This window comes from Acomys minous, assembly GCF_964271855.1.
Source record: "Acomys minous genome assembly, chromosome: 10".
Lineage (NCBI taxonomy): Eukaryota > Metazoa > Chordata > Mammalia > Rodentia > Muridae > Acomys > Acomys minous.
Window position 1 is genome coordinate 94,408,318 of NC_140491.1, and position 24,405 is coordinate 94,432,722.

Below are 24,405 nucleotides of genomic sequence, written 5' to 3' on the forward strand. Positions count from 1 at the left end.
TGGAGAGGTAACTTTGAAATGAATGAGATTTACTCACTAGGTACATGGTTTATGTATTTGTCTATCCAGATCCATTGTATCCAATAGGTTGACATCAGCTACTGGTGATAGGTATCCACCAGAGAAGACTACTTAGACAGGGTTTAAGCCAACAAAAAGTCTTTATTAGCTGGTGGGCAACTACCCTGGGAGTTTGAAAATCTCAGTGTAGCCCCAAGCCTTTCTCAGGGTGAGCTTTTAAGCCTAAGAACCATATCCTGGGTTGACATACTTCAGTTAACAGGAACAATCAGCCAGAAGCCGAACTACATGAGCCAAAAAGCAAGGTTAGTATATTAGAGGCATTTTCAGAACTATAGTCTTTAATGGCTTAGATCTTTTCTTTGTTTGTTTTGGCAGGTGGGGTTATGCACTGAGTTTTATGGCCTGAATGGTACTTCCATCATGGCATCTGTAGTGCTAAGATCTGGGGGTCTTCTAAGGTCTAGGAGCCTGTTACATATTACATGTATTTCTATGCTCAAATGACCTCACTGAATCTCCTTCCACCTGGCGTCCGTGTCCCATGTTTTGTAAAATTGGTGTCCCTGTCTTAGTTCATGATGCTGCTGTGTTGAGGTCTGGCATGGCTCAGCTAGGCTCTTCACTTGGACCATGACAGGGCTGAAACCAAAGTCAAAATCTTAAGCAAAATCTCATCTGCAGAACCATCCATGTCTGATGCAATTACCTGTGGTGTTGGGACTGAGGCTCTCGTGTACTTGTTTAGTATGAGCCAGAGTAGCTGGGAGAAAGTGGGCTTCTTGTTTTTATTGTCACACAGCTGCCTCCATAGTCAACGCAACCAGGCAAAGTCCCCCTCTCATCAACTCCTTGTCATACGTAGAATCCCTTGATTTTGTCTCTAATCCCCAAAGTTGGAAACTGTTCCTGGAGTAAGGTCACAGTCCTTTTATCTTGTCAGTTATCAGGAACCTTAATTACATGCCCAAGTCTCTTTGGCAACATAAGATAGCAATATCACAGGAGAGAAAGTGCAACATAGTCACACCCTGCCTGTGGGAGCTCCTCTTAGAATTCTGCCCATTGCATATAAAGAAAGTGCTAGAATAGTGTCTGTCATTATAAATATAAATGCATTAGCTAATATTACAGTTTATTATATGAAAGCTCAAGAAAATTATACAAAATAACAATGTCATGATAATGACAAGACTGTGTGAAATAACAGTTGATACCAGACAGAAAATACACGTTGGTGGAACTTTCTGGAAGCTTGTTGGGACACATAATGAAAGCCCAGTGCTTCCATTTCCAGTAATTCATACTAATGTTATAATCAGAGGTACATACAAAATAATCAGGATATCAATTATAGTACAATGTGTATAATACTCTTTTTCTCATTTTTAGTTCAGGCTGGCCCAAAACTCTTAATTATCCTCCTGTTTTAGTCTCCTAAGTGCTAGGATTGCAGGAGTGAGCCACTATATCTGGCTAATAAACACTTTTTTTAAACCAAGAATTTCCTTTGAGGGACTTATTAAATAAATAGTACAGCATAGGTATTCAACAAACTATTATGAAACCTGAAAAAAAAATACATGATCTGAAAAGATTTAATGAGAGAGACTCACTCGTACAGCAAATGAAGTGCAGGATTTCTAAAAACCCTTGGCCAGTCTAGTCTGTCCAAAGACTGAATGGATAACAGCTTTCCTTTATCTCCTTAGGGCCACATCTTGGTCAAGCTTCTATGGTACCTGGAGAGAATTGTTGCCTCTTCCCACTTGCATGGGTCAAACAAGCCTTCTGGCATCTCTTCAGAGTGCCCTTCCTGGAGTGCCAAGTGTCCTTTGGCAAGATAGGGTCACTTGAAAAGAAAGGGAGCATGAACTGTTACCATCTGTCTGGCGCTGCCCATCTGCCGAACAAGGGCATCATGAAAAGGAAGGCTTTGCCTTGTCTCCTTCCCTCTGGTTGCAGTCTCTTCCAAGGACCCTAAGGGACTGACAGCTGGTGATGCACTCTAAATCTACTGTCCTGTTTACAGCAAACTGGCTAAAGTACACCCAGCCAAAGTCTTAGAGTATCACTTTTGTCTGTCTTCAGCTACAATAGAGGTGTTTGTCTAGTGTAAAATACATGTTGTAGTAGAGTGGGCAAAAGCAGAGGGAAGGAAAGGGGCTATCAATGGTGCACATCACCCCTTAAAACGGCAGCAATGAGACCCAACTAACACACTTGTTTACAGATTCGCATTTAGGAAATGGCTAAACTAGATGTCTTTGGTTTGGGTTTTTTTGTTTGTTTTCATTTATTAAATTTGTGTGTGAATGGGGATAGGAGCACGTATGGCACAGAACACACATGGAAGTGAAAGGACAACTTGAGAGAGAAAGTTCTCTCCTTCCACCATCTGGGTTCTGGGCACTGAACTAAGGTCATCGGGCTTGCTGGCAAATGCCTATACCCACTGAGCCATCTCATCAGTCAAAAATGAGTTTTCAAGCTGCCAGCTACGCTCTCGTCATCACTTCAGTGATTTCTGACTTAGTTTATTTTATTCAAGAAAGAAAAGGAGAAAGGAAGAAAGAAAGAATTCCCCAAGAAACACAAGTGCTTAGCCATCTTCAGAGCTACCCCCACTTACATCATGAAGGCAAGCCAATCACATACAAGATCAGGTTAAGGAATTTTTCTCACCACCCCTTCAACCCACAAAGAGATGCTTGCAACACCAAACTCCACTCTTCACAGATCCTGGTATCCAAACTAGTTTTTTCTAACTCCTACTACCACAGTTCTTAACAAATATCAGTTCCTGCGTTGGTGTGAATGAAGCATGTCCCTCCCAGGCTCCTGTATCTGATCACTTGCTCCCCAGCTGGTAGCATCGTTTAGGGAGATTTAGGAGTGTGGCTTTGCAGGAAGAAGCACACCAGTGGAGGTAGGCTTTGAGATTTCACAGTCTCGCTTCACTTCCAGTTTGCTCTCTCTGCTTTGCGCTTGCAGTTGAAGATGTGAGCTTACATGTCCCTTCTCATGGCCACCATGCCTGCTGCCTGCTGCTTGCTCCTATGCCTGCCCATCACACCATGATGGGCACTTAACTTGCTCCCTTAAGTTGTCTTAGTCATTGTATTTTATCACAGCAACAGAAAAGTAACTAACACAGAAGTTGGTACCTCAGAGTGGGCTGCTGATATGAAGAACCTGGCCACGGGATTCTTAGAAAAGCATGGAAGAGTCTGCAACTTTGCACTACAGTGGCTCATGCTGTAAACAGAGCTTTTAACCATTTCCTTTCCCTGTGGAAGCCCACAAAACAATATTGCTAAGAGCGATGTGGACTTGGAAGGGTCAAGGGGTTTCAGAGGGGAATCAGATTAGCAACTGGGCTAGAGGCCACTCCTGTGCTGCCTTATTAAAGAATCTGGCTGCCTTCTGATCTTGTCCTTAAGAACTTGCCTGAAGCTAAATTAAAAAATAATTGGCTAATTTCTTTGGGAGACAAAATTCTAAGATACCATTAATATCGATCAAGTCTGCAGCATTGTTGTTACTGGTTTGCCTTATGCAGGCCGACAATGAGAAGGAGCAAATGGCACTGAAAAAATACAAAACATAGCATTTGAATAGGAAAAGAACACTAGGAAGCTTAATGTTACAGCCTAAGAGCTTGGCACAGTTAAGGAGACCCTGCTGAGGCAGTGAAACCAAGGAAACGGTGCCTTCAGGACAAGACTTCATCCAGCTAAGCCTTGGAGAAAAAGAGCTTCAAGAGTTTTCTGCTCTTTTGAGCTGAATTAAAAAACATTGTTATGAATGTGAGTCAAAGGGCTGAGTTTTAGAGACAGAAGGATGCAGGAGTGAAGGGGTCATGGACTCTGCTGCTTCAGGAAACCACTGAGGCCAGGCAGCATGTAACAGGAAAGTCTCAGAATGAAGCCTCTGAGAGAGCAGTAAGCCCCGAGAGGCCATTGTGTGATGCTGTGAAAGCAAAACCTGGGTTACAGTGCAAACTCCAAGATACTGGAGCTGTGAGAAATTCGCCATGGAGAACTACATAAAGGTAGTGGAGGCAACCCAAGAAAGAGATGCATGTTGCAGGCAACAAAGCTGGAGGGGTGGAGCCATCTAAGCCCTTTGACAAGGAACTGGAGGCTTGATATTTGCCCTAGTGGATATTAGCCAGTCTTGCTTGGCCCAGTTTGTCCTCACCATGCCCCATCCTTGGCAATGGGAACACATATTTTGTGTCATTGTATGCTGGGAGTATATACTTTGCTCTTTGGTTTTACAGAACAGGGCTCACTGTGAGAGATTGTCTTGAGTCTCTGAAAAAACTCAGGACTTAAAGCAGTGTTGAGACTGTGGGGACTTTTGAAATCAGACTAACTGCATTTTGCACTGTGATGCAGCCATGGACGTCTGGGGCCAGGGAATGTGATGTCATGGTTTAGAAGAGAATGTCCCCCATAGGCGGATATATTTAAACACTTGCTCTCCAGATGGTGGCGCTGTTTGAAGATGTTTAGGTATGTCTTTGCTGAAGGAATTATACCACCAGGGGCAGGCTTTGAGATTTCATAGTCTCATTTTGCTTCCTCTTTTCTCTCTTTGCTTCAGGCTTAAAGGTGAAGATGTGACCCTCAGCTTGCTGCTCATGCTGCCATGCCTCCCCACGATGATGGGCTCTTACCCTCTGGAACCATAAGCCAAAACTTTTTTTTTCATTATGTTGCCTTTAATCATGATGTTCTATCATAGCAGCAGAGAAGTAACTAATACAATCCATAAAGATATCAAATTGTCCATTTTGTTTCCTGGGATTTTTATATGCATGCTCTTCTTTCTTCTCCTTCCACATATTTGACCTTTTCCTATCATCACAGTAAAATTTAGTCAGCATCCACCTTCAAGAATTTCTAATTTTCACCCACCTCAACTCTAACAATCTGCCACATTCTTGTTGTAGTTCTTGCTGATCAATATTGTATAATTAATTCAAGTTACAACTATATCAGCAATATAAAAATACATATGTGTTTCTCAACACTCCTGTTCATTTGATATTTTCCTTGATTGTTTCCTTGCTTCTTGGAACAGCATAACTTTCCAGGCTCATTTTGGAGTTTTCTGCTCATGGTCCTGAACCAAATATTTTTTTCCTAGGTGTTTGGGATCTTTAGGGAATGGATTTGGGAGACAGTATCTAAGTGCTAAGCATGCTCAGAGATATTGGGATGACATTACTCAACCCAACCAGCAAACAAAGCTAGTCTACCAGATTGGTTCCTATGGCTGTGATAAAACACTATAACCAAAAGCAACTTTCAGGGAAAGGTTTTATTTGGATTACATACCCTGTGATACTAAGTCAGGTTGTGACTGATTTAGTAAGCTGTAGACACACCACTTATGGAACCACTTATGGTTGCTATTGTCACCACAATTTAAAGGTACAAAAATTGGGGTAAAAACTCTAGATATGGAGTATTTAAAGATTGTCAAGGTAGTCTAGAGAGATGGTCACCTGCATTTTTGTGTCCAGGCCTACACTCAGATGTGCACACATATACATAATTTAAAATAATGAAAATAAATCTTTACAGGATTATTTCTATGACATTTCTCATCTCTTGAAAATAAAAACATAAATTATTAAAATTTCATTGGGTAAATATGAAAGTCTCCTAGGATATCTTAGTGGTCTCTAAGATGAGAAAGAAATGCCTGTGTCTTTCATTCTCTCTACAACCTGAATAAACACGAAGAATAAATAGCCCTTTAGAGAGTTTTAATTCAGACAGGCCTTTCAGTTTGAAAGAAGGAAGATCTAGAATCTTTTAAAAAGATGCATATGATAAAATTCCTACTAATCTACTATAGGACATTTAGCTGATCTCAACCCAACTTTAATTCCCAACTTATGCTCTCTTTTTATAATAAGCACTCTTTCAAATGCACTTATCCAGTGGGAAGGTCTGCCCTATCCCTTCCATGTGCCATTTCCCAGGCCCCAGTTCTACCTGAAATCCCAGAGACCCACAGCCACAGAGCAGGGATAACTAAACATAATAGAGGCGATATACAGCAAGCCTATAGCCAACATCAAATTAAATGGAGATAAACTTAAAGCAATTCTACTGAAATCAGGGACAAGACAAGGCTGCCCACTCTCTCCATATTTTAATTCAACATAGTACTTGAAGTTCTAGCTAGTGCAATATTATAGCTAAGGGCAATCAAGAAAATACAAATTGGAGAGAAGTCAACATATCTCTATTTGCAGATGATAGGATAGTATACTAAGTGACTCCCAAAGCTCTACCAGAGAACTCCTACAACTGATAGACACCTTCAGCAAAGTGATTGGAAACAAAAATTAACTCCAAAAATTCAGTAGCCCTCTTTTATATAAATTATAAATGGGCTGAGAAAGAAATTAGGGAAGCAGCACCCTTCACAATACCCACAGATACTATAAAATATGTTTGTGTAACTCTAACCAGGAAGTAAAATACCTGTGTGATAAAAACTTCAATTCCCTGAAGAAAAAAAATTGAAGAAGCCAGGTGGTGGTGGCACCATGCCTCTAATTCCAGCACTTGAAGGCAGAGGCAGACAGATCTCTGAGTTCAAGGCCAGACTGGTCTACAAAGTGAATTCCAGGACAGCCAGGGCTACACAAAGAAACGGTGTCTTGAGAAATAAATAAAGAAAGAAAGAAAGAAAGAAAGAAAGAAAGAAAGATAGATAGATAGAAATACTGAGGAAGATATCAGATGGAAAGATCTCCCATGCTCATGGAACAGTAGGATTTGCATAGTAAAAATGGCCATCTTACTAAAAGCAATCTACAGATTCAATGCAATTCTAACCAAAATTCCAACACAATTCTTTACAGACTTGAAAGAGCAATCCTCAACTTCATACGGAAAAATTAAAAACCCAGGATAGTGAAAACAATTCTGTGCAATAAAAGAACCTCTAGAGGTATCTCCATCCCTGATTTCAAGTTGTACTACAGAGTGATAGTAATAAAAACAGTCAGGTTGATCAATGGAATCAAATTGAAGACTCAGAAATAAACCCACACACCTACAGACACTTGATTTTTGAGAAAGAAGCCAAAACCATACAATGGAAAAAGAAACCATCTTCAAGAAATGGTTCTGGTCTAATTGGATGTCTGTCTGCATGTTGAAGAACACAAATAGATCCATATTTATCACCCTGCACAAAACTAAAGTCCAAGTGGATCAGAGACCTCAACACAAAACCAGGAACACTCAACCTAACAGAAGAAAAAGTGGGGAAGACCTTGAGCTCATTGGCACAGGAGACAACTCCTGAACAGAACACCAACAGCTCATGCTCTAAGATCAACAATTAATAAATGGGCCCTCGTGAAACTGAAAAGCTTCTGTAAGGCAAAGGACACTTTCAATAAAACAAATCAGCAGCCTACAGAGTGGGAAAAGATCTTCACCAACCCTACATCAGACAGAGGCCTAATATTCAAAATATACAAAGAACTCAGGAAATTAAACACTAACGAGCCAAATAATCCAATTTAAAAATAGGGTACGGAGCTAAACCAAGATTTCTCAACTGAGGAATCTGTAATGGCCAGAAACACTTAAAGAGATGCTCAACATCCTTAGTCATCAGGGAAATGCAAATCAAAATGATGCTAAGATTCCATTTTATACATGTCAGAATAGCTAAGATAAAAAATTCAAGTGACAGCACACCCGACAAGGATATGAAGGAAGGTAAACATTCCTCCATTTACTGGTGGGAGTGTAAAATTGTACAACCACTTTGGAAATTAATCTGGCACTTTCTACGAAAATTGAGAACAGTTCTACCCCAAGACCCAACTATACCACTCCTGGGCATATACCCAAAAGGCATCTCACCATACAACAAGGACATTTGTTCAACTATGTTCATAGAAGCTTTATACATAATAGTCAGAAACTGGGAATACCCTAGATATCCCTCAACCAAATAATGGATAAATAAAATGTGGTACATCTACATAATGGAATATTAAAGACAAGGAAATCATGAAATTTGCAAGCAAATGAATTGAACTAGAAAATATTATCCTGAGTGAGGTAACGCAAACCCAGAAGGACACACATGGTATGTACTCACTCATAAGTGGATATTAGCCATATAGTACAGGATAATCATTCTATGATGCATAGACCCAAAAAAGCTAAGTAACGGTGAGGGTCAAGGGAGGATGCCTGAATCTCCCTCAGAAAGGGAAATAAAATACACATCAGAAGTGGATGAAGACAGTGAACTGGGTGGGAGAGGAGTTAGGAAGGGGGAATGAGGGTGGGAATCAGGTGGGTGGGTGGGAGGTGAGAGGGCTAGAAGAGAGAAGAGAAACTGATGAGGCATCTCTGGAACAAGCTGGAGACTTGCACCAGGGTAGGCTCCTGGGAGGATGTGGGGGTGACTCTAGCTGAAACTCCCACCAGAGGGGGATACTGAGACTGAAGTGGCCACCACCTATAGCCAAGCAGGACCATAACCAGTGGAGGGAGGTGGAACAACAACCCATCCGCAAAGTCTTTGGTCCAAAATTTACCCTGACTACAAGACGTGTAGGGATAAAGATGGAGCAGAGATCGAGGGAAGGGCCAAACAATGGTTAGCCCAATTTGAAATTCACCCCATGGGAGAGAGCCAACTCCTAACACTACTAATGATACTCTGCTATGCTTGCAGGCAGGAACATAGCATAACTGGTCTCTGAGAGGCTCACCCAGCAGCGGATCAAAACAGATGCAAAGACCCACAGCCAAACATTAGGGGGAGCTTGGGGAGCCTTGTTGAAGAGTTGAGGGAAAGACTGAGGAACCCAGAAGGGACAAGAACTTCACAAGAAGACCAACAGAGTTAATTAACATAGGTCCATGGGGCTCACAGAGACTGAAGCACCAAGCAAAGAGCACGCATGGTCTGGACCTAGGCCCTGGACACATATGTACCTAATGGGCAGCTTGGTCTTCATGTGGGTCCACTAGCAAGTAGAGTGGGGACTGTCTCTGACATGGACTCTGTTGCCTGCTAATGGATCACTTTCCCCTAGCTGGGCTGCCTTGCCAGGCCTCAGGGGAAGAGGATGCACACTTAGTCCTGATGTGACTTGATGTGCTGGGGTGGGTTTGTTGAGGAGGGGTTCCCTTTTCTGAGAAGAAGGGGAAGGGGGAAATGGGGAAGAGGGTGGAAAAGTGGGAAAGTAGGACCAGGAGGAGAGAAAGGAGAGGGCTGCAATAGAGTTGTAAAGTGAATAAATAAATACATTTTAAATTTTTTTCTTAGGGGCTGGAGAAATGGCTCAGTGGTTAACAGCACTGGGTGTTCTTCCAGAGGACCCAGGTTCAATTCCCAGCAACCACATGGTAGGTCACAACTGTCCAGTTCCGGGAGATCTGACACACTTATACAGACATACATGCAGGCAAAACACCAATGCATGTAAAAAATATTTTTAAAAAGTTAAAGCACTTACCAATGTCTTTATAAGCTAAGCTTAATTTTTTTTCCATTTTAAAATAGTCTTACCGTAGATCTTTATCTCTCATTAAGACCACAGCCCTTCCGGGTGGTGGTGACACACACCATTAGTCTCAGGGTGGTGGTAGCACACACCATTAGTCTCAGTACTCGGGAAGTAGAAGCAGGTTGATCTCTGTGAGTTTAAGGCCAGCCTGATCTACAGAGCAAGTTCCAGGACAGCAAAAGTTATACAAAGAAACCCTGTCTTGGAAAAACAACAACAACAAAAATTCTTTTCAAAGGGGTAGGGGTGGGACTGAAGAGTTGGCTCAGCAGTGAAGAGCACTGCCTGTTCTTCCAGAGGACTTGGGTACAATTCCAAGGACTCGCATGGAAGCTCACAACTGTCTGTAACTCCAGTTCCAGGGTATCTGACACGCTCATACAGACATGCAGGCAAAACAGTAATGAACATAAAAATTAATTTTACTTATTAAAAAAAGACCACAGTCCTGCCCACCTATTTCCACAGATGTTTGACTGGAATTTATCCTGACCTCTAGCTTTGTTTGCAATCATTTTCTCAGGATTCAAATTATATTCCCAATCTTGCTGCAACTGATCTCACTCATGGTTCCATCTGCTCAGGATGCTATGGCAGAAGGATCATCTAAGCCTAGGAGTTTAGGGAAGCCTGGGATAAAATGCAGACAGACTCTAACCCCAGCTGGGCGTGGTGCTGCACACCTGTAATCCCAGCACTCAGGAGGCGGAGGCAGGTGGACCGCTGCCAGCCTGGTCTACAAAGCGAGTCTAGGACAGCCAGGGCTACACAGAGAAACTTTGGCTCAAAAAACCTTAAAGGAAGAAAGAAAGAAAGAAAGAAAGAAAGAAAGAAAGAAAGAAAGAAAGAAAGACTCTAATCTCAAGTCATGTGTGTCTTGGGTGAGCAGGGACAACACAAAAGCTATCTCTAGAACACATCTCACATGTTCTAATTTAGACTGAAGCTGAAGTAGTCGGGGCAGTGAGCTGGCACCTCCTGCAGTCACAGACGCAATGTCACTGTCTGTCCTGACTGCAGTCCCCTTTGCAGACCCAAGTTTAGAAGCCTCACCTGGCTGTCCAGAGAGCAGAAGCAAACACTACACCCCTCAGCCTCATGCTGCAGCACACTTTAGCATCCTAACTGATCAACATCACTTTCAGCTCTTGCATCCGAGAACATTGAAGGTATCTGATGATTAAGGGTGGTTGCTTTATGAAAAGTTCATTGAAGAACTTCTACTATATTTACATACTGCCTATAGGACACTAGGCATCAAGTAACTGCCCCCTTGTTCATAAGTGAGACCCTTTTAAAAGAAGATTTTAAAATATCTGTGACTATGGGTGAGGGAGAGTGTATCACCCCCTGGCTCCCTCCAACCTGCCTCCTGTGGCAAGCGAGAAAGCTGGATCCCAGGATCAGGAGAGCTGAGAACAGGAGAGCTGTCTCAGCCCCTTACCAGTGTAACAAGGGGACAGCAGGCCTGCATCACAGTAGAGCTGGCTCTAGTGGTGTGGGTGTGAGTGAGCAGCCTTCAGAGCGCATGAGCAAGAGGGCTGTCCCTACCCCTCACCAGCTGCGGCACTGTGTGAGCCAGCCTGGGCAGAGATGGAGAGGTAGCCCTGGAGGTGTGGGTGGAGGAGAGCTGGCAGGCTGGCCACCTCAGCTGCCACCCAACATCTATCTACCTCACCTATGAACCGCTGGAGTGTATGAAAGGGCCAGGGCTGCAGGACGTCCATGACACACACACAGGATGTCTGAAAGGAGTCCCCATGAGGATCCAGTACTGATAGTGTAGCAGAAGCCAGAGGCCTCAAACCAGACCAATGACTCAGTGCAATGAACATTTCCAAGCAAAGAAGTTGTACAAGAGGGTACACTGTGGGAAACATTGTGACACATTACAGCTTCCATGGCAAGGTGGTTTTGATGTTTTGGTTTGTGCTTTTTATCTTCTCTTGGGAGGGAGAAGAGATTGCAAGGGCAGGAGACAGATACAAATAGATGGGGAGATTAGGTTTTTTAAGCAACCCCCTTCAAAAAAATCTGCCTCTGTGGGAGATGTGCCTACTCCATCATTGACTTAATGTGCCAGGGTGGGTTGGTACCTATGAGGGACCCTCCTTCTCTGAGAAGGGGAGGGGAGGATAAAAGAGGGGCTGGGCAGGGGGCTGGGCGGGGGGCTGAGAGGAAGGAGGCTTCAATCAGGATGTAAAGTCAACAAATTTTTTTAAAAAATTAAAGAGGCAAAAAATAGTAAGAAGCATCATGATTTTGCCATGTTATCCTTTTATATATTTGTCACTTTTCATAAGTTAAAACCATATATCAGTGATCTAAGTTTTGTTTCATTATTAGTGAGACTGAATAGTTCAAATAAATTTTGGACTCTTTCCCCTTATAAGTTGGTAGTTTAAGCCTAATGTTTTTTTATTAAAGACAACATAAACTCTCTCCAAACACAACATCGTAGCAAAATCAATGGAAGTATGCTAAGAAGGTGTGTTCATAATGTATTTAACAAATAAAATATGATTGTATTATTATAACCCCTTAAGCAAGAAAAAAAAGAAAAAAGAAAAAAGAGCACACACACACACACACACACACACACACACACACACACACACACACGCACAAATCTTCAATTTAATGGCCTTGAAACTTTAACACTATGAAGTGCCGTAGGGAGTACTCAACCAAGGTCAAGGCAGAAGCACCCCAGCAAAGCCGAGCAAACACACTGACTGGGAAAACTCAGAGCCAACAGGACCTGGGGGCCAGAGCATAGGGGAGTTAATAGAGGAAAGATTGGACAGGGAGTCCAAGATCAGAGCGGAGGCAGTGGTGCTGAGGAGGACCAGATGGGGAAAACTTGGAGGGTAAGGAGAGCGTGGTGGGCTGCAAAGTAATTAAGCAAAACAGGTTTCAGACATCCTCCCCCCTTAGCAATGAAACTATCATAAACAAACACAAACGCACAGCCTCTCACCCAGAGCTGAGGGGTTAGGGGCCTCAGAAGACACGTGATATGCTCAGACCCTTTCTTTGGTGATAGGGGCAGCACTGACTGCTGCTGCTGCTGCTGCTGGTGCTGCTGCTGCTGCTGCTGCTGCTCTTGCTCTTCTTCCTCCTTCTCCTCTCCCCTACTCCTCCTTCCTCTTCCTTTTCTCCTTCTGTTCATCTTTCCTACCTTCTTAATCCAATACATTTTTATTTTCTTAAACTGGACTGCACCATAACTAAAAATCCTTATAAACACACGCACACACACACAACCACACACACACACACACAACCACACAGAGAGGGGGGCTGCAGGCAATGTGAATGCTTTGACAAAAAGTAATTTACTTTTTGCAGAATCCTTCAGCATCTCCATACAACACCGAGGATTCCCACATCACAAACCGAAAGCTATTGCCCAAGTAAAAGCCATTATTCAAGACTTGTTTCCCAGGCTGGCAGCAGTGTAATATGTGGCTGGTGTCATCTGACAATGTATTGGATTCTTATTACCTGCTGGTGCCACATGAGATGCAGAAGCGGATATAGGGCCATATCCCCTGCCTTCACGGGACATGAATGGCACCTTCTCCTTGTTACTGATGACTGTTATACTCTTCTCTAATAATACAATAAAAAATGTTTGTGTTTAGAACAGATAGTCTATGTATATCATGAACTTTAATTAAAAGATCAATATTATTTGTAAAATGTCTATAGTCTTAGTGTTAAAATATATTAGGCCAGTTTTAACTAGTATAAAATCCTAGAGAACATTTAATCACAATGACATAGATGAATTAAACATTCACTACCAAAGTAATGAGGCTTTATTCCACACTACTATTTATCTAAATGGTTTCACTCTGAAGGAAAAATGAGTAAACTCTTTTTTTACTTATGAAAATACAGTTTGTTGTTACCCCACAGTACTCATTTCAGCACCTCATGTTATTGTTTGTGGATAAAATGATCCAGAAATTCCAACACTAACTAACTAATCATTAAATAGCAAGATAACTAAGATAGAGAAGGGTGTGTGTGTGTGTGTGTGTGTGTGTGAGGAATGAAATTTCCAATTGTTCTGGAACTCACTCTGAAGACCAGGCTGGCCTTGAACTCACAGAGATCCACCTGCTCTGCCTCCCCAGTGCTGGGACTTAAGGCATACACTACCACAAGTGGCTAATCATGACTTCTCTTGGTGCAACTATCTTGGCATGAGCTCAGAAGATGCTGTGTTAACTCCATTAACCATTGCCTTGCCAGGGCATGTATGTAAATAAAGCTGTAGTCAGTTGTCAGAAAACACTGTAAGGCAGTGAGCACACATAGGTAAGGGATCATCCTTTCGGGCGACAGAACTTCCGCAATCACAGGTGAGAAGTGACAGGAGCTGGATGAGGATTTCTACACTGGATGTAGCGTTAGGGTAACAGAGAAGGAGGGCGGGCCCACACTCTTCCCTTTACCTGAGATTCTTTCCCTGGGAGGCTGAGTGATGACCTCACCAGCCACACGCACTGAGAGTGCAGAACCATAATTTGTCTGTGATCTCAGACAAAAATCCACTTCTTGTCGCTGACTCACTGGTGGCTCTGATTCCTCAACCATAGTGTGCAGTCACCCTGGGGGGGAGGGCCTTAGTTCTGCAGGGCATCCCCTTCCTACTGTGCTTGCCCACTGGCTTTCTCACTTATCCAGTCCTTACTGGGTGTATCGCCCTGCCCCAGGCCTTGTGCTGGTGCTGAAGCGCGGTCTCCACGTCCCTGCAGCTCTGACTTGTAGTCTCCAGCTTCATGCCAGTGGCTACGCAGCATTGTCACTGCACAGTGTCGACAAGACGTTATGTCACAACATCCACGACTTATAAACTATTTCTATACTATGCTCAATACTATCTCAGGACCACATCAACCCTTAAATCAATGTTCTGAAATAGCAATATTAGTATAAATCTCCATTTTCCTTTTTTAATTTTGGGAGTTTGTTTTGTTTTGTTTTTTTGAGACGGGGTTTCTCTGTGTAGCCCTGGCTGTCCTGAAACTCACTCTGTAGACCAGGCTAGCCTGAAACTCACAGAGATCCACCTGTTTCTGCCTCCCAATTGCTGGGATTAAAGTTGTGTGTCCAGTGAATCTGGTGGTTTTAAATCTCCCATAAGACATCACTATATCTAATTTAGTGTTTTTGTCTCCAGTGGACCTGGTGGCAGCACACTGTGCGTAATTACACAGAACCACACAAAGCCCCCATGGAGAACAGGTTCCTGCTCGGCTTTTCCTATCGCCCCCAGAACTCATATCACAAGCATTAGTCAAGATGCAGGAAGTCTTTGTCCAGATGTGCTCAGGGCATCACTCCATCTTATGGAGGTAGTTTCCATTTTTAAGAAAGGTAACACTGTCTGTATGTCCACCTAAAACCAGATAAAGGTAACGACAAGGCTTCGTAAGTGCTGAGTGCGGGTAACTGTGCAGAAGAGAGTTGAGATGACAAGGAAAGTAAGCCACAGTGCCAGGATGACTCATGCGTTAAAGAGTAGAAAAGCATACTTAGACTGCGGTGGATTTGGGATAAGCAGAAAATCTAACAGTGCCTGGATTGTTCCACAAGGAAGAAGCCTGGCCTGCAGAGTCAGCCAGGGGTCATGACTCTCAAAAGATGCACAGTGTGCCATTGGGGTGCCCAGGCCAAGAGCCTAATTTTGCTTTTGGTTAAAGGCCAACCTGGAAAAGGAGCGGGCAGGTAGGTGCCTTGTAAGGTGAGCCTCCAATTGCACAGCCTGGAGAGGGAAGAGCTTGGGAGACAGGCTCAGATGCGGGAAGCAGAACCGCATGGTGGGTTTAGAATACTGCAACAGTCCCCTGTGACTGCAGCCTAGGGGGGCCAAGTAGGCAGCCTCAGATTTAAAAAAAAAAAAAAAAACAGAAGAAAATGGATAAAAAGAGCTTGACAGAAGTGTGCTGATGCCAAGAACATGGGTGGCTTCAATTCAGAAAAGGGCAGCCAAAATTAAATAGATGAGCTGACAAAATAGCAGATCACAGGGGTGGACAAGCTTTTAAAGAGGAGACGCTGCTCTCTACCAGCTTTCTTGAGAACTAATACATGGGTCTTATCTTCAAGTATACCACACAAAATAGAGCAATTCACCCGTAAAAGCCTTTCCCCGCACCTGGCTGTGGATTAGACAAATGGAGTAATTCCACCACGGCTTGGTTCATCTTTCACAGACTGAGTCTTTCGTCAAGAATTGAGGTTTATTTAACTCAGGGTTCTGGTGGCTACGAAGTCTAAGCAAATGGTTCCAGCACCTGGGTGGCCCCCGATGAGGGACTTCTGGGTGGATAATGCTATGGTGGAGGGTACCACACGGTGAGATGGAGCAAGGTTGTCAGAGAGACGTGACTGTACCCTAACACGGTCTGTGTGTGGATTAGGCTCTCGTGAGGATTCCACCTTCAGTTGCCTCACAATTTGCACCGGGTTTTCACCTCAAGGAGTGTTGGAGGATATAGTCAAACCACAGCACATGACACACTTGAGTTTAAAGGAGCTGGCTGCCATTTGACCATTAGTGACCAAAGATCCTCCAGGATTGTAGACTTTGCTAGTCTTCTTTATAAAGTGTGCACTTTAGTTCTGACAAAGGGCTGTGAGAACTGACCAGAGAGGGCCGCGTCAGTCACAGATGCGCATGCTCACACCTCAGATCACTGAGCCTGAGTCCACTCAGTGGCCACAATTATGAGATTGTTTAAATTTAAAGTGTGTAAATCCGGGTTAGTATATGTTAATACATAAATACATCCAAACATTGCTCCTGTGTTCTCACAGAATTCAAGAATTGCAGAAAAACAATTCACCATTTAAGCAAAGCATCAATTTCCACTGAGCAATAATTAAGAGATTGAGTGAATGATGCCAAGTTGCAGCAGAACCACAAAAAAACAAAAACAAAAACACAAGGGTTTTTTGCACACTGGATTTCCAAAGTAGGAAAAGAGGGGACACTGAGCTCTCTGGAATCTCCAAAACTATGGAAGCAGGATTCATGTTGCACACCGGCATGAGAGAATTCTATCAGACTTGGCACATTTAGGGGATGTTTGGGGGCCAAAGCTGTGTAATAAAATTAGCGGGTACTAAGGCCTCACAACACAGGTCAGAGAATCCTTGCCATCAGTCACCTGAATGCTTCTAGCCCCTCTCTTTCCTTTGCAGAAGCCAACACTGCGGAAAGCACACCCTCCAAGTCACTCCAGAAATATAAGAAAAGAGCAAGGCGCAGGTTTCCACTCTGCAGGCAGGGCCACCTTATTTCTCCCACATTCTGATGACTAAAAATTCTGCCACTTACTCTAGTCTTACAACAAACCTCTGTCACTTGTTCTCCTAAAAATTAGTTATCATATGATTTTTTTTTTAATTAAGGCGAAGTATTTAAAGAGACACCAGGCCCACTGTCCTGCACCAGTGGCAGGCAAAGGCCTGCTCGTGGCTCTCTTGTGTTTCACCATCCAGCCACCATGACTGAGCCAGAATGCTCCCAGGCTCCCACCACCCAGGCAAACTCCCATGAGCTCACGCATTCTAGAAGGAAGTAATCTGAGTAACCACGGCCACACAGGAACAAAGAATGCTGGGAGTGGGGCCTTCCCGGGAGTATTACGCTTAGCACAAAGGAATCCCTCAAGGCTAGAATTTCAGGCGAGGCTATAGTGTCAAAGGAAAAGATTTCTCATAGTATATAGACATCTTTTTATGCGAGGGATCACCCTCATTGAAACCGAAAAGTCACACTGAGCACAGAGAGCCTGCCCCATGCCCAAATGGGGCCTGTAGAGCAATGTGCCTCTGGGCCCAAGACGGAGAAATGTGTTTGGCCAGTTGTTGCTGTCAGTCTCACTCAGATCTCTTTCCCTTACACGTTAAACAGGAATGCTAAGAAGATTAAACTAACATGGCACTTGTGAGGTGTGTGGCACACAGTAGGCCTTGGAGTCATTACTCTTGCTGTTATTTATTTTTAGTTTTCCTGCAATATTTAATCAAATCGGCTTTGCCCCAGTGGCTTCTCCTGAGCAATAATTCATGCAGCGGCTCAGAGTGATCCAACTGTGGTGAATAGCAAAGAAAATATCTTAAGCCCAAGTTACCACTCACTGAAATAACGGGACCATTGCAAGGCCTAGGCCAAAATTGGTAACGAGCCACTCATTCTCCAGACATAATTACTTTAACCTTTGCAGGGCTCTGTTTAGGTTTCTGAAGCTTTGACATTAAATGTCAATATTTAATAGGAAAATAATGACTATTAAAATCTGAAGCTCCATCATTTTAAATCTCTGCGGACTAGCTGGGGTGTTTTCTAGACAGGACAGAAGGTCCTTCTGAATCACCCCGAGGCCCCATCCTGCCTTCCAGCACTGAACGCTGAGGAGGCGGCCCCCAGCACAGCCTGGTGTCTCGCCGGCCCTGCCTGTCCCCTGACTCTCTCTTCTGCCCTGGCTGCTGTGGGCATTCAAGTAGGAGGTCTCAGCCCTGTGAGCTAGCCACTGTGGCCCAGAACATGGGAAACCCGACACACTTGGCTTCCAATATGGCGCCTCTACATTGTTTGGTATTTTCACCACTTCAGCCTCAGTTTCATCAACTCAACATAATAAACAGTAACAGAGGAATCTCACAGAGCTGTTTGAAGGTTTAAAATGATATAATGCCTATTCTTTTATAAAAAGAAAAAAAGCCATAATGCATGGTTGCAAAAAGGGGCAATAAATGTTAACTGCCATAGCAGTGAATAGTATTATGGGTATGGCTGCTGATATAGTTACTTCACCATCAATGTCATCATCACCATTTATTATTATTATTATTATTATTATTATTATCATCATCATCATCATCATCATCATCATCATCATTTGCTGAGAAGGGTAAAAGCATGCCTATCTTGTTTCTGCTTTCTCAAACTGGAAACTGAAGGTCAGTTGTAGCACTGGAGCCTTTCCAAAGTGGGCAAGTTTCCGCCCTGCTGGCAGTGGGCACAAGGGAAGTGCTCTGTGGAGCGAAGAAAGAAGGCTCGCATTGTCCATGGTAACAAGACCCTGGGCAAGGCAGATCCACACCCAAGGCCAGGTGAAAAGGGCAAGAATGGGTCTCAAAATCCCTGCAAGAAACTGCTGTGGTGAGGCGGGCAGCAGATAGGATGAGACAGGGAGAAGGTAAGCATCTAAAGGCTTGAACTAAGAAAACTTCAGGGGGACCGTATGGTTACAGGCACAGATCCTGTAATCTCCAACAGGCAGATCCTAGCTGTGTCAGCTCCTGCAGACCCAGCAAGAACTCCCAAATTCATGGGAAAGGCTGAACGCTCCTAAGACAGCTACAACCCAGAAGATCTGATCCACCTGGGGTCTTGGCTACAAAGCAACAGGAAAGACAGACAGCTGGGATCAACCTACACAACCAGAGAGCTTGTGTGCTGACCTTACTCTAGATCCCAATACTGCTGACTTGAGATACAGCAGTAAGGGGAAAAGGCCCAAACAGAAACCTACTTCGCGGGACTCAGCCTCGAGCCTAAGGTGTTGAGAAAAATCTACAGGAGTAGAATCTGAATCACCAGCCTGGTCCAGGGAAGTACTCCCTGTTCCCCACAGGTAAGGGCACCCTACCTATAAGCAGACATCAACTATCCACTCCCAAACAGGGAAGGTCACTACAAACCACCTCCCAACATTAGATTCACCAAAATGACAAGGGGACAACGAAAGAATGCTAACAAAAACCAAAACAGGATGGCATCTCCAGATCCCAGCAATCCTAATGAAAACAACCTGGAGAACCCAACAACAATGGATATACATGAAAACCACCTCAAATCCTTAGTAAGTAAGATGATATTGGAAGAATCAAATAAATTTTGTAAACAAATGCAGGAGGAAGCAAACAAGAGGGCTGATGACTTAAAAGAGTCATATAAAGAGGCATTTGAAGAATTTCAGAAAAACACAAATAACCAGATGAAGGAAATTATTAAAACAGTTCAAGACCTGAAGATAAAAATGGAAGAAATCATAAAAGAACGCACGGAAGAAAAACGCGATCGAGAAGCATCAGAAAAGAAAGCAAACATCTCAGAGGTGGCCTTATCTAACAGATTGCAAGAAATGGAAGAACGAATATCAGGACTTGAAGATACAATCGCACAATTGGAAACAATCATCCAGGATAATGCTAAATCTGAAAAGTTCCTGACACAAAGCGTTCATGAAATAAAAGACAACATGAAAAGACGAAACTTGAGAATAATAGGGATAGAGGAAAGAGAAGGTAACCGACTCCACAGCCCAGAAAATATCTTTAACCGAATAATAGAAGAAAATTTCCCCAATTTGAAGAAGGAGATGCATACGAACATACAAGAGGCCTACAGAACACCAAATAGAATAGACCCAAAAAGAAAATCTTCCCGCCACATAATAATAACAACACAAAATATACAGAACAAGGAAAAAATATTAAAAGCGGCAAGAGAAAAAGGACGAGTAACATATGAAGGCAAACCTATCAGAATCACTCCTGACTTCTCAGCAGAGACCATGAAAGCCAGAAGGGCCTGGACAGAGGTTCTGCAAACGCTAAGAGAACACAGATACCAGGCAAGACTACTATATCCAGCAAAATTATCAATAACCATTGGAGGTGAAGACAAGATATTCCATGACAAAAACAAATTCACACAATACCTAGCAACAAATCCGGCTTTACAGAAGTTACTAGAAGGAAAACTCCACCCCAACCGGTCAAACTACAACCAAAAATACATAAGAAATAAATAACTACACCATTGCAAAATCACAACTTCACAAAAACTCGATTGTTATAAATACCAAAAATGAAGGGACTTACCAATCACTGGTCATTAATATCTCTCAACATTAATGGTCTCAACTCTCCAATAAAAAGACACAGACTAACAGAGTGGATGCATAAACACGACCCAACATTCTTCTGCATTCAAGAAACACATCTCAACCACAAGGACAGACATTGCCTCAGAGTGAAAGGTTGGGGAAAAATATTCCAAGCAAATGGTCACAAGAAACAAGCTGGGGTAGCTATTCTAATATCTAATAAAATAGACTTTCAACCAAAATTAGTCAAAAGGGACAAGGATGGTCACTTCATACTTGTCAAAGGTAAAGTCAACCAGGAAAACATCACGATTTTGAACATCTATGCTCCGAATACAAGGGCTCCGACATTTGTAAAAGAGTTATTAACAAAGCTTGCCCCATTCATCGATACCCACACATTAATAGTGGGAGACTTCAACACCCCACTTTCACTCAAGGATAGGACTTTGATTTCAAAACTAAGCCGGGAAATAACTTCATTAACCAATGTCATGAATCAAATGGATCTAACAGATATCTACAGAACTTTCCACCCAAACGCAAAGGAGTATACCTTTTTCTCAGCACCCCATGGAACGTTCTCTAAAATTGATCACATAGTTGGTCACGAAGCAAACCTCAACAGATACAAGAAGATTGAAATAATACCTTGTATCTTATCAGATCACCATGGTCTAAGGCTGGACTTCAACAACAATAGAAATAACAAAAAGCATACCAACACGTGGAAACTAAACAACTTTCTACTTAATGACACATGGGTCACGGAAGAAATAAGGGAAGAAATAAAAGACTTCCTGAAATTCAATGAAAATGATGGAACAACATACCCAAATTTGTGGGACACATTGAAAGCAGTGCTAAGAGGAAAATTCATAGCACTAAGTGCCTTTAAAAAGAAAATGGAGTCATCCCACATAAACAACCTAACAACACATCTGGAAGCCCTAGAAAAAAAAGAAGCAGAAACACCCAAGAGGAGTAGACGCCTGGAAATAATCAAACTCAGAGCTGAAATCAATAAATTAGAAACAAAGACAACAATCCAAAGAATCAACAAAACCAAGAGCTGGTTCTTTGAGAAAATTAACAAGATAGACAAACCGTTAGCCAATCTAACTAAAAGACAAAGAAAAGCTATCCAAATTAACAAAATCAGAAATGAAAAGGGAGACATAACAACAGACACCGAAGAAATACAAAGAATCGTAAGGACCTACTTCAAAGACATTTATGCCACAAAATTTGAAAATTTAAGGGAAATGGACAAATTTCTCGACCGATTCCATTTACCAAAATTGAACCAAGACCAGATAAACAAATTAAATAGCCCTATTTCGCCTATAGAAATAGAAGCAACCATTGATAGTCTTCCAACCAAAAAAAGCCCAGGGCCAGATGGTTTCAGCGCAGAATTCTACCAGTCCTTCAAAGAGGAGCTAATACCGATACTATTCAAGCTATTCCGAAAGATAGAAATGGATGGAATATTACCAAACTCCTTTTATGAGGCCACAGTCACATTGATACCTAAACCCCACAAAGACCCAACAAAAAAAGAGAATTTCAGACCAATTTCTCTTATGAACATTGATGCAAAAATACTCAACAAAATACTCGCAAAGCGAATACAACAGCATATCAAAGACATCATTCACCATGACCAGGTAGGCTTCATTCCAGGAATGCAGGGATGGTTTAACATACGGAAATCCATCAATGTAATCCACCATATAAACAAACTGAAAGAGAAAAACCATATGATCATCTCTTTAGATGCAGAAAAAGCATTTGACAAAATCCAACACCCATTTATGTTTAAAGTTCTGGAGAGATCGGGAATACAAGGCACTTTTCTAAACACAATAAAGGCTATATATAGCAAACCAATAGCCAACATTAAATTAAATGGAGAGATACTCAAGGAAATCCCTCTAAAATCAGGGACCAGACAAGGCTGCCCACTTTCCCCATACCTCTTTAATATAGTTCTTGAAGTTCTAGCCAGAGCAATAAGACATCAAAAGGAGATCAAGGGGATCCAAATGGGAAAGGAAGAAGTAAAATTATCCCTATTTGCAGATGATATGATAGTGTATATAAGTGACCCCCAAAATTCCACCAGAGAACTCCTACAGCTGATAAACACCTTCAGCAAATTGGCAGGATACAAAATAAACTCAAAAAAGTCAGTAGCTTTCCTATATACAAATGACAAACAGGCAGAGGAAGAAATTAGAAAAATTACTCCCTTCACGATAGCCACAAGCAATATAAAATATCTAGGAATAACCCTAACCAAGCAAGTGAAGGATTTATTTGAAAAAAACTTTAAACCTCTGAAGAAAGAGATTGAAAATGACATCAGAAGATGGCGGGATCTACCATGTTCGTGGATTGGAAGAATCAACATAGTAAAAATGGCCATCTTACCAAAAGCAATTTACAGATTCAATGCAATCCCTATCAGAATACCTACTAAATATTTTGAAGATATTGAAAGAACAATTCTCAACTTCATATGGAGAAACAAAAAGCCCAGAATAGCAAAAACAATCCTTTACAATAAAAGATCCGCTGGAGGAATCTCCATACCTGATCTCAAGTTGTACTATAGAGCAACAGTAATTAAAACAGCATGGTACTGGCACAGCAATAGGCTAGTGGATCAATGGAATCGAACTAAAGACCCAGAGATGAATCCACACACATTTGCTCACCTGATTTTCGACAAAGAAGCCAAATCCATTCAATGGAAAAACGACAGCATCTTCAACAAATGGTGCTGGTCTAACTGGATGTCTACATGTAGAAAAATGCAATTAGACCCCTATTTGTCACCATGCACAAAACTCAAGTCCAAGTGGATTAAAGACCTCAACTTAAAACCACAGACATTAACCCAGTTAGAGGAAAAAGTGGGGAAGAGTCTGGAACTCATAGGCACAGGAGACAACTTCCTGAACAGAACACCAACAGCCCAGGCCTTAACATCAACAATTAATAAATGGGACCTCATGAGGCTGAGAAGCTTCTGTAAGGCTGGTGACACTGTCAAGAGAACAAAGCGACAGCCTACAGACTGGGAAAAGATCATCACCGACTCTTCATCTGACAAAGGTCTAATATCCAAAATATATAAAGAACTTAAGAAATTAAACACCACCAAACCAAATAACCCAATAGAGAAATGGGGCGCAGAGCTAAACAGAGAATTCTCAACAGAGGAATATCAAATGGCTGAGAAACACTTAAAGAAATGCTCGACCTCCTTAGTCATCAGAGAAATGCAAATCAAAACGACACTGAGATTCCATCTTACACCCATCAGAATGGCTAAGATCAATAACTCAACTGACACCTCATGCTGGCGAGGGTGTGGAGAAAGAGGAACACTCCTGCATTGCTGGTGGGAATGCAAACTAGTACAACCACTTTGGAAAGCTATCTGGTCCTTTCTCAGAAAAATGGGAATAGGGCTTCCTCAAGACCCAGCTATTCCACTCCTTGGAATATACCCAGAGGATGTACTACCACACAACAGGGACATATGCTCAACCATGTTCATAGCTGCCTTATTCATAATAGCCAGAACTTGGAAACAACCTACGTGTCCCTCAACAGAAGAATGGATAAAGAAACTGTGGTACATTTACACTATGGAATACTACTCAGCTATTAAAAACAAGGAATTTCCAAAATTTGTGGACAAATGGATTGAACTAGAAATTGTCATAATGAGTGAGTTCACACAGAAGCAAAAAGAGCTAAATGGTATATACTCACTTATATCGAGACACTAGCCCAAGGTGTACGTCCCCATGAAAAACTGTACCTACCAGAATAATGGGTAAGAGGGGAGGACATCCTATTGAAACTTTAGGTGTG

At 42.4% G+C, this 24,405-nt stretch overlaps 1 protein-coding gene across 2 annotated transcripts in view; it reads right to left on the reverse strand.

The window, feature by feature from the left end:
* Positions 1-24,405, reverse strand: part of CCDC148 (coiled-coil domain containing 148) — a 281,360-nt gene that overhangs the window by 208,143 nt on the left and 48,812 nt on the right. For both annotated transcript variants that reach the window (XM_084799663.1, XM_084799664.1), the window contains exon 4: positions 13,103-13,210. In XM_084799663.1, coding sequence (XP_084655789.1) covers positions 13,103-13,210 — 108 coding nt within the window. The remainder of the gene's footprint in view (positions 1-13,102; positions 13,211-24,405) is intronic.